Source organism: Callorhinus ursinus, unplaced genomic scaffold (genome assembly GCF_003265705.2).
Source record: "Callorhinus ursinus isolate GAN/ISIS: 27379988/994484 unplaced genomic scaffold, GSC_fseal_2.0 scaffold5, whole genome shotgun sequence".
Taxonomy (NCBI): Eukaryota; Metazoa; Chordata; class Mammalia; order Carnivora; family Otariidae; genus Callorhinus; species Callorhinus ursinus.
Genome location: NW_027397067.1, coordinates 83340896 through 83351369, shown reverse-complemented (window position 1 = coordinate 83351369; position 10474 = coordinate 83340896). Strand labels below are relative to the sequence as shown.

The 10474-nt window shown below is 54.0% G+C and overlaps 1 protein-coding gene across 7 annotated transcripts; it reads left to right on the top strand.

Annotated features, from left to right (window-relative positions):
• The first annotated feature begins 663 nt into the window (after window positions 1-663).
• On the top strand, window positions 664-9700 carry ZNF517 (zinc finger protein 517). 7 transcript variants are annotated; one of them, XM_025871401.2, is made up of 5 exons: window positions 821-2751; window positions 3099-3162; window positions 3859-3985; window positions 4267-4380; window positions 5158-9700. In XM_025871401.2, the coding sequence occupies exons 2-5, from the start codon at window positions 3130-3132 to the stop codon at window positions 6375-6377; spliced, it is 1494 nt and encodes a 497-aa protein (XP_025727186.1). In that variant the 5' UTR covers window positions 821-2751; window positions 3099-3129; the 3' UTR covers window positions 6378-9700. The 7 variants fall into 7 exon arrangements, with proteins under 7 accessions (XP_073749559.1, XP_025727186.1, XP_025727188.1 ...); XM_025871402.2 differs by having other exon boundaries at window positions 823-2751; window positions 3827-3985; XM_025871403.2 differs by lacking the exon at window positions 3859-3985 and having other exon boundaries at window positions 822-2751.
• Window positions 9701-10474: the final 774 nt, after the last annotated feature.

The window sequence follows — 10474 nt, the reverse complement described above, 5'->3', positions numbered from 1 at the left end:
AAGCATTTTTATTTATTTTTAAGATTTTATTTATTTATTTATGAGAGAGAGGGAGACAGAAGCAGAGGGAGAAGCAGGCTTCCCGCCGAGCCGGGAGCCCGATGCGGGGCTCGACCCCAGGACCCTGGGATCACGACCCGAGCCGAAGGCAGACGCTCAACGACTGAGCCACCCGGGCGCCCTGTGAGGCATTTTTATCTAACTGTGAGTCTCAGAAAAGCTTGAAAGACACGGTCGTGGAGGAGCCTTTTCAAAATGTGGGGAAGAGGGTGAAGGATACACGGGACCTCCCTATACTGCCTTTGCAACTTGCTGTCATGTTATAATTATTTAAACATAAAAAGTCCAAAGGGAGGGGGTTAGCCTCAGAACCCGGTTGCCTGGAATGATGTTCGACTTCTTCTCTGGCCTTTCTCGAGGTCCGCGTGAATGAGTCGGTTCTCAGGTTGGGGAGTCCTTCGCCGGGACCCCTGACTCCAGCAGCGGGCTCGACCCTCCGACCTGGGGGTTCCCACGGGATCCGCCCCAGAGTAGCGCCCCACTCTCAGCAGCCCTCCCCGTTACCTGCCTCCCGCCCCAGAAGCCAGAGGGCGCCCATCGAGGCGCGCGGTCCTCCAAGCCTCCTAGAGCGGCGCTGCGGCCCGTTTCCGGGGGCGGGCCGGAAGCGGACTGCCTGCGCCCCGGCGCCCGTCCCCACGCGGTCCCGGATGGAGGCCCGGGGTGAGTAGGCTCTGGCCGCGGGGCGCGGAGCGGAGTAAGGTGAGTGCGGTTCTCCGATCCCGGCCTGGCAGAGGCTGTGGTCCGCAGAGAGGCCGCGCCGAGCACCGCAGGGGGTGCTGACCCGCAGCCGGCGCTTTTCCTTCGGTTCTGGGCCTTAGGGAGGGGCCGGATTCCCGTTCCCCCAAGAGTGGGGCGGGGGGCGTGCAGGCGGGTCCCGAGCCTTGCGTCCCCGGAGCCTGGGTGACTGCGCAAAGCTGAGGCTGCAGGGGTGGGACGCCCGGGCGGACCACTTCTGCCCGGGTTGCGCCCCCCTCGTCCTCACGCCTGCGGTTGCCGGAGCGCACCCGGTCGGGAGCAGCAGGTGCTGGCTGGCTATGGCCCAGTGCGCGGGCTCTCCCCGGGGATTGCGTCGTTGATTGGACCGCAGGCATTCCGTAGGCAGCATGGAGCACTTACCGTGTCCAGAGGACTCTGCTCGTGCTGGGGATCCCGCCGTGGACGGGCAGCGTCCCTGGCTTCAGGGAGCTTGTAGTGTAACAGAAGTGAGGCATTCATGTAAGAGGGGCAACAAACAAGTAAGCAAGTAGTTTTTATCATTGCAAGGACCCTGAAGAAGATGAGCCAAGAGGATAGGCTTGTGGGAGATGAAGTCTCTCCCAGAAGTTACCGTATGAACTGAAACCTGATGGCTGAGAAGCCTTGCTAATCCCTTGTAGGCGAAGGGAAGTGCACGAGAATGGCCTGGGCTCGTTGGAGTAACAGAGAGACACCAGTCTGGCTGCAGTGTAGTAAGCAAGGGGGTGGGTGGAGGGCACGGTGCCCCAGGCCCCTGAGAAACAGAGGTTTTATTCTAAATCGGAGGGAATGGCATCTGCTGGTCCTCCAGGCCCCAGTTAAGTGCAGTCCCTCCAGGAAGGCTTCCCTGACCCCCCATCTGTGTTCGCACTCCCCTCCCCTTGGTATTTTCTCTCAGGACTCTGAGCGGAAAGCTGTCTGTTGGTTATTATATCCCCTGCCCCACTTTTTTCAACTCCGCGCTGTTTTTCTCTGATGAACGACTTACTCCCTGTTTCCAAAGTTAGGACCAAACTTAGGGTTTGTTTTTTTTTTTCCCCTCTAACCAGAGGGCCCTTCCCTGAGGACATGCATTCCCCAGATATGAGCAAACAAAGAGCAGCATGGTAACTCCCCCTCCTAACTGTGAAGTTGAGGGCCAGGTCTTCTCCTGAGCTGCTCATCCTCTCTAGGGGCTCTGGCTGCCTCGTTGGGGTGAGGAGGACAGTAGCTCTGTCAGCAGGGGCAGCAGCAATAGCCCCCACAGGCCCTGCCCACAGACTGCCCTGAACAGACAGCCCGGTGGGTGGTGGTGTGGCGCTGATCTTTGCATTTGCAGTTAATGCTGTGCGGGCACAGGTGACCCACCACGCCTCTCAGATTGTCGTGTGTAGCCTGTTACACTCCCAGGTTTAAAGGGCTCTCCTGCTAACTGTGCCATAGCATCATAACTACAGGATTCTGTTAACTGATGCCTGCTTTACAAAGTGGCAGCTATTTGGGAGGCTCAAGCCCCACAGAAAAGGGTACTGCAGAGACCTCTACCCAACCACAAGAGCTCAAGTATCCATTGAGGAAGGGACATGGAGACCAGGGCCTACTCTGAACAGAATTGTATTTATTGGTTTTTAAATAACTTTTCTTCAACTGCAACACACATTTGTAAATAAGCAGTAAGTCTTGGAGAAATCAGAAAAATGGAAAGAAGGAAAATGAGAATCACCCAGAAAGGAACTAAGGTTAGGGTGCTGGGATGTGTGCTGTGTATAGTCTGCTTGTTTCACATAGTAACGCAGCAAGAACGTTTTCTGATGTTCCACAACGTGATCTCACTGGTTGCAGAATCATCCCCTGTTCATTCCACAGACCCTTGCTGAGCACATGCTGTGTGTCAGGCCCTCCGCCAGGCTCTGGGGTTACAGCATGAATAACCAGACTGCAAGTCTGATCTCATGGGGGAAGGCGGAGAAGAAGCAAGTAAGTTGACTGCATTATGTCAGATAACAGAGGTGCTATGAAGAAAAATACAACAGGGAGTGAGGGTAGGGAAGGAATTCTGGGGTGGGGGTGGCATTTTATATAGGTTGGTCCGAGAAGACATCCCTGGGAAAAGCAGGAGTGAGGGGTGGAGCCGTGTGGGTGAGCAGGTCTCAGGGTGTGGCTTCTTGGGATGTGAGGGCATCGTCTGGGCTGACCAGGTGTGCTTGCCCCATGTCTCACCCTTTCCGGTCTCTTCTCTTTCTGGGTGGTCCTTCTGGGGAGACGGACAGGGGTGGATGGTACTTGGGCCTGGGCTCCTTCCACTCACCACTCACTGTCCCCAGCGCCTGCTCTGCCCCTAACGGGGACCCTGGAATGGCGGGGCCACTTGTGACACCCACACTCCAGGTGAGTGCCCTCTTTGGGCCTTTTGGCTGCCTTCATCCCCAGCCCTCAGCTTTTTGGCCCTGAGCACCTTCCCAGGGGTCCCTAGGCCCACTCATGTAGCTCCCATTCCTGCAGGTGAGTCACAGGATGGATTCTGTAAGCCAAAGGTCTGCCCCCTCCCTGTGAAACTTCACAGTGCTCTGTCAACTCCTTCCTGAGGCTTTGGGTGGAAGCGGGCTGCCCAGGATCTGCAGCCCTTGAGCTTCCAGTGTCAGCCAGCAAGGTCAGGTTCCCTGTCCCTCCCCAGCACCTGCCTCCATCCTGGTGCGAATGTTCAGCCCTTCTTCATGCACACAGCCTTTGGCTTCTCTCCTCAGATCAGAGAAGCAGAGGACAGAAACACTCCCCGCCTGTTTAGAGGCTCGACCACCAACATCTCAAGGGTACCCCCCTCCCCAGATCCCTGTTAGCCTATGGAGCGGTACGAGGCCAAGGTTGAGACCCCCACACCTCCCACGGCTTTGGGGCAATAGGACTGCTCCACTTCCCTTGGGGAGTGTTGAGGTGTCCCCTCTGTGCCAGGCCTTGGGGATACACCAGTGACCACGTAGACAGAGGCCTTGACTCCCAGAGCTGAACAGGTGCCCTGAATATCCCTGACACAGTCTCTGCATCTCCTGCCCAGATAGCCCCAGACAGCAGGGTTTGTGGTTGCAGGAGGCCATTGTGTTTGAGGACGTGGCCGTGTACTTCACAAGGATAGAATGGAGTTGCCTGGCCCCCGACCAGCGGGCGCTGTACAGGGATGTGATGCTGGAGAACTACAGGCACATGGCCTCGCTGGGTGAGGCTTCCCCATCCATCCCAGGGCTGGGCTCAAGGGCAACCCTGCCTCTTCCATGGCCTCTTGGAGGAGTTGGTTCCTTTCCAGATTCAAAGTCCAACGTGTTTGGTGGGGAAGCTGGGGGGTCACCCCCATCTCTCCATGGCCACCCCACTGCCCCACTCCTGGGAAAGTAGGGTTCCCAATCCATTCCAAGCACCTTGTGTCCCCTGAGGCCTCCAGCCCCACAGCTGGGCACCCTTCTGCTCCCTGACACGTGATGCTCTCCTCCCTGCTTGTAGGCTTTCTTGTTGCTAAACCAGCACTGATCTCCCTCTTGGAGCAAGGGGAGGAGCCAGGGGCTTTGATTCTGCAGGGGACTGAGGAGCAAGGGTCCACAGCCAGCCTATGCCCAGGTAAGTGCAAGGCACAGCAAGGCCTGGCCTTCACACAACTTTTTGTAGCCCCCTGGTGCTTGGGCAGTGGGAAGGCTGTACATTTAGCTCCTCACAGAGGGCCAAATTTCCTGCTAAACGCCTTGGTTGTCATCCAAGGTCACCCAGGACTAACTCGTGCAAGGAACCCAAGTGCATGAATGTCCTTCCCAGTCCTCTGAGATGTCGGGCCAGATCTGTGGGGGCAGTGGGTGTGTGAGGAGGACCCAGCAGGGAAGACCCTTGAGCTACTTTGGTTCTCCCAGCTCCCCATGGCTCACAAACCAGGGCCTGAGCTTGGGACTGTAGAGGCCGCAGAAAGGGAGGAGAGGCAGCCTGCAGTCCATGGGTCCTGCTTGGACAGGAGCCTGAGGTGTCTGCTAAGTGAGTGAACTGTGGGTGAGTGCTCAGAGGAAGAGGGGAGTGAAGAATAGCAGCACCCCACACCCTGCAGGTCTCACTCCTGCATCAAGCCTGCTCTCCTCACAGTCCTTTGGACCAAGCCTGTGCCCTCCCTTCTCCCCCTGATGTTCCTCCCCTTTCTTGAGCTCCTCTCCCAAGCCAACTTCCCACAGTGCTTAAGCCCTTATTAACCTTTCTTTAGGTCCTCTTTCTTTCACAAATCGTGATTTTACAGATTCTTGGAAGAAGTTCCCAAACCTCCCTACTGTGACATAAAGATTCTGTCTTCAAATCTCAGAGTTTCTTTAATGAATGTAGAGGCTAGGTCATCTTTCCATTTTCTGTTCATTCTTCCAGATTCTAGGATGCAGGCTGCGATCAAGGAATCTTGTCTGAGGAGAGTGTCCTCTAAGCAGTTAGGACCACTGGGCACAGTTTGGGGGCACCTCCCTGGGGGAAGACCCAAGTTTCCTGAACGGAATGGCAGTCCTGAGGATGGGTCAGATAAACGACCCCTCAACCCCAAGACAGGCAGCCCAGGTGGGGACCTTAGCACGTCCCCCGCGGCCCTGGAGGAGAAACAGCGAGGCTGGAGCCCGGCGGATGCTGTAGGGGAGAGGGCGTACCGGTGTGCCTGCGGCAAGGCCTTCAAGTACAACTCACTGCTGCTCAGGCACCAGGTCATCCACACGGGGGCCAAGCCCTACCAGTGCACCGAGTGCGGCAAGGCCTTCAAGCAGAGCTCAATCCTCCTGAGACACCAGCTGATCCACACGGAGGAGAAGCCGTACCAGTGCAGCGAGTGCGGGAAGGCCTTCCGGCAGAGCACTCAGCTGACAGCGCACCACAGAGTCCACACCCGGGAGAAGCCCTACCAGTGCACCGAGTGCGGGAAGGCCTTCGGCCGCAGCTCCCGGCTCTGGCAGCACCAGAAGTTTCACACGGGGGAGAAGCCGTACCAGTGCGGCGAGTGCGGGAAGGCCTTCGGCCGCAGGTTCACCCTCAATGAGCACTGCCGCATCCACAGCGGGGAGAGGCCTCACACGTGTCTGCAGTGCGGGCAGCGCTTCATCCGTGGGTCCTCACTGCTCAAGCACCACAGACTGCATGCCCGGGAGAGCCCCCAAGAAGACAGCGGCTGTCAGAAGCCCCTGCTCAGCGCGGCACAGAAGACTGCCTCAGGGGACAGGCTCTACCAGTGCTCCGTGTGCCAGAAGCCCTTCAAACACAACTCCTTGCTCCTCCTGCACCAGAGGCTGCATACGGGTGAGAAGCCGTTCGAGTGCAGGGAATGTGGCAAAGCCTTCAGCCGGAAGTCCAACCTCACGCTGCACCAGAAGACCCACACCAAGGAGAAGCCCTTTGCCTGCACGGAGTGTGGCAAGGCTTTCCGCAGGAGCTACACACTGAACGAGCACTACCGGCTCCACAGCGGGGACAGGCCGTACAGGTGCCAGGCCTGCGGGAGGGCCTGCAGCCGGCTGTCCGCCCTCATCCAGCACCAGAAAGTCCATGGCCCAGAGTGTGCCCAGGACGGTGGGAAAGACAGACGGTTTCCCCACTGGGCTCCCCGTTGAGTTGATAAAGAGAACCCGGGGTGTCTGTGTGGCTCTGTTGGTTGAGTGTCTGACTTGATTGTGGCTCAAGTCATGATCTCAGTGTCGTGAGATCGAGTCCTGCGTCAGGCTCTGCACTGGGCGTGGAATCTGGAGGAGATTCTCTCCTTCTCTAAACAACAACGATAAAAAGGCAGAGAACCTATCTGGGGGAGGCGCCAAGGCAGAAAGCTGTCAATCCTCCCCGTTTGGCTGTGCAGCAGGGCATTTCTCTTGGATGGAGAAGGGACAGGGCTGGGGCTGTGGTCAAGCAGCCTGCAGGCTGAGGGAAGGACAGTGAGGAAGGCTGAGCCAGAGTGGGGACTCCCCGTGACTGTCAAGCCTGGATGTCCGCCAACAGAGCAGCATTTACACACGGGCTTCAATAAATCACATGGGGATTGTGGGTGGGTTTTGTTTTCTTCTTCCACTCACCTGTTTTCCAAATACTGAGTTTTGATCAGAAAAAAAAAAAAAGGAAAAGATATGTTGGCTTTTTCTTGGTTGTTCTTTTGTTATCAGGACTGATGAAGATCAGACCCTGTTTGCAGGGGCCCCGGCCACCTAGTGGGAAGGAGAGGGGCCGGACTAGAATCCACACAGCGTCTGGCCTGGGGATGTTTGGGATTCCCAGGTGGACCAAGGGTTTGTCAGCAAGCCAGGGCAAGGCTGGAGGGTAGTGGTGGCTAAAACCGGGACTTGGGAGCAGGGTCTGCAGGCTCCTGGGCAGGGTCTCGGGAGCCCCAGCCAAGCCGAGTGTGATCTGCCTTCACCAGGCCTGTCAGCAGAAGGTGCTCACTGGGGAGGAGCCTCCTGGGGGGCTCTTAGTGACCCCTCTTCTTCATCAGCCCCCAACCCCAGGAACCCTGAGAATGCTGGCAGGCATCTGCAGCGTCTTAGAAAAGGTGTGCCAGAAAGGAAGCCACCAGTCCCAAGCAGAGCTGAAAGACCTGAACAGAGGATGTGTATTTTCTGATCAACATTTTTTCCCTCAGTGTAAATTTTTTGTAGGGCATTTGGGAAATGCAAAAACTTATAAAAAAAGAAATGTAGATGGGGCACCTGGGTGGCTCAGTCAGTTAAAGCCTCTGCCTTCAGCTCAGGTCATGAGTCCCGCATCGGGCTCCCTGCTTAGCGGGAGCCAGCTTCTCCCTCTGCCCCTCCCCCTGCTGGTGCGCGCACTTTCTCTCTATCTCTCTCTGACAAATAAAATCTTAAAAAAAAAAAGAACGAAAGAAATGTAAGGATGCCTGGTGGCTCAGTCAGTTACAGCATCTGACTTCATTTCTGCTCAGGTCATAATCTTGGGGTTGTGGGATCGAGCCCCGAGTCTGGCTCCCCACTCAGTGTGGATTCAACTTGTCTTTCTCCCTCTGCTCCTCTCCCCACTCATGCACTCTCTCTTTCTAAAATAAAAATCTTTAAAAAAAAAATGTAAAAAACTGATCTTTGTCACAATCTTCAGAGATCACAGGGTGTTTGATGCGTTTTCTTAGCCTCTTGTTTTTTAAGGATTTTATTTTATTTTTGAAGATTTTATTTTTTTTTAAGATTTTATTTATTTGACAGAGAGAGAGACAGCGAGAGAGGGAACGCAAGCAGGGGGAGTGGGAGAGGGAGAAGCAGGCTTCCCGCGGAGCAGGGAGCCCGATGTGGGGCTCGATCCCAGGACCCTGGGATCATGACCTGAGCCGAGGGCAGACGCTTAACGACGGAACCACCCAGGCACCTCTTTTTAAAGGACTTTAAAAAGAGAGAGCAGGGGGAGGGGCAGAGGCCGAGGGACAGAATCTCAAGCAGACTCCTAGCTGAGTAGGGAGTGACATGGGGCTCGATCCCAGGACTCCAAGGTCATGACATGAGCCACCCAGCCACTCCTCTTAGCTTCTTTCTAGTGCACACATGTGAATATTTGACAAACTGGGGTATACTTTGCTAAGAACTGTGTACCTGCTGGTTGGATGCTGCCCATGCACCGGCCATTTTGTGTGGTTTACTTAGCAGCCCCCTGCTGTCGCTCGTCTGTCTTTCCCCACATTTTCACTGTTACTGTTGACCCCACAGCAGACATGCACACATTTGCTTTTGTCCATGTGACTCCCTTGGGGCTGAGGTGGACATTCCCTGTCAGGGGTACTGGGAGTGGGGGGGACTCTTTTTATTTTTATTTTTTATTTAAAGATTTTATTTATTCATGAGAGAGAGGCAGAGGCAGAGAGAGAAGCAGGCTTTCCGCCGAGCAGGGAGCCTGATGCGGGACTCGATCCCAGGACCCTGGGACCATGACCTGAGCCAAAGGCACACGCTTAACCGACTGAGCCACCCAGGCGTCCCGGGGTGGACTGTTTTTAATCCATTTGATTCATCATGAAAAATACCACTCTTGTTTTCATTTACATTTCTTTTTTTTTTTTTAAGATTTTATTTATTTATTTGACAGAGACACAGCGAGAGAGGGAACACAGAGAGAGTGGGAGAGGGAGAATCAGCCTTCCCGTCGAGCAGGGAGCCTGACGCAGGGCTCGATCCCAGGACCCCAGGACCCCAGGACCATGACCCGAGCCAAAGGCAGATGCCCAACCACTGAGCCCCCCAGGCGCCTCTTCTTTTACGTTTCTCGGCCTTTTAATGAGTAAATTCCCTGTAAGCTCTTGTACCTGTTTTTATTGGGTTTGTAAGCTTCTGTTGAGCTCCGATCCCTTTCCCTTACTGTTTCTTCCATTGTGATACAAACCTCCAGTTTTTTGGTGGCGGGTGAGCATGGGAGAGATGAGAGGGTAACTTAGAATTGAGGAAGTGAATTACAAATATTTTTTTCCAGTTCTTTATTTGCTTTTAGTTATGAGGGGTTTTCTTTTTTTAAGATTTTATTTATTTATTTGACAGAGAGAGAGACAGCGAGAGAGGGAACACAAGCAGGGGGAGTGGGGGAGGGAGAAGCAGGCTCCTTGCTGGGCTCGATCCCAGGACCCTGGGATCATGACCTGAGCCGAAGCCAGACGCTTAACAACTGAGCCACCTAGGTGCCCCAGTTATGAGGTTTTTAATATGAAAAATACATGTCACCTATGGCCAAAATTATCTTGTCCTGTTATGATTAGAAAGGCCTTCTCTACCCAAGATTTTATAAAACATTTTTTAGGGGCATCTGAGTGGCTCAGTGGTTGAACGCCCGGCTCTTGGTTTCAGCTCAGGTCATGATCTCAGGGTGGTGTGCTCAGCGGGGAGTCTCCTTGGGATGCTCTCTCTCCCTCTGTCTCTACCCATGCTCACGTGCTCTCTCTCTAACTAAATAAATACATAAAACATTTTCTTTACTTTGGTTAAATTACTGAAATAATACATATTTGTAATAAAACAACAAAATCTCAACACAAAAATGGGAAACAAAACCCCTTCTCTTCCCTTATCCCCCATTCTCATCTTACTCCCAGACATACACCTGATAAGTTTGTAGTTCATTCCAGATCTTTTTCTCTGCATTTCAAATGTTCAGCATATGTGTGTCCATGTTTTCACAAACAGGACTATCCGACTAGTGTGTGCAATGACTTTTGGTGTGTCCACTCACTGGGCTGAACTCTCAGAATTTCTTTTCAGGTAGATTCCTTACAGGCTATGAGGAAGGAAGGAAGTGGTGGCCGTTTATAGCTCACACACCCACCTAATACTTAGAAGACACTAACCCAAATACTGCTGTGATGTGATTTTGCAGATGTGATTAAAGCACCTAATCAAGTGACTTTAAGTCCATCAAACACAGAGTGTCCTGGTGGGCCTGACGTAATCAGTTATAAGGCCTTTAAAAACGAAGGCTTCAGTAAGGCTCCAGCCTGTGGAAAAGCATCAGCTGGTGCTCTTGTCCTCCTGAGTCATTGCTCTGAGGACTTGGAGCTTGCTTCGCAGCCCCCACAACTGCTGGCTACTTCTCTTCTACTGGTTCTGCTTCTTAGATGGACCCTGACTGATCCACTATTTTCTGCAACTTGGCTTTTCCACAAGTATGTGACAGTATCATTTCGTGCAGTAAAGAGCAGAGCTACTTCGTTCCGTGTGCGATGGATGTGTGCTGGTGACCA

What these genes read in the sequence shown, in the direction of transcription:
- ZNF517 (XM_073893454.1), top strand. Translation starts at nt 2,986, where the DNA reads ATGTCTCACCCTTTCCGGTCTCTTCTCTTTCTGGGTGGTCCTTCTGGG. An exon ending in CAGGCACATGGCCTCGCTGG is followed by an intron (nt 3,986 to 4,266) that starts GTGAGGCTTCCC and finishes CCCTGCTTGTAG; the next exon opens with GCTTTCTTGTTGCTAAACCA. An exon ending in CACAGCCAGCCTATGCCCAG is followed by an intron (nt 4,381 to 5,157) that starts GTAAGTGCAAGG and finishes TCATTCTTCCAG; the next exon opens with ATTCTAGGATGCAGGCTGCG.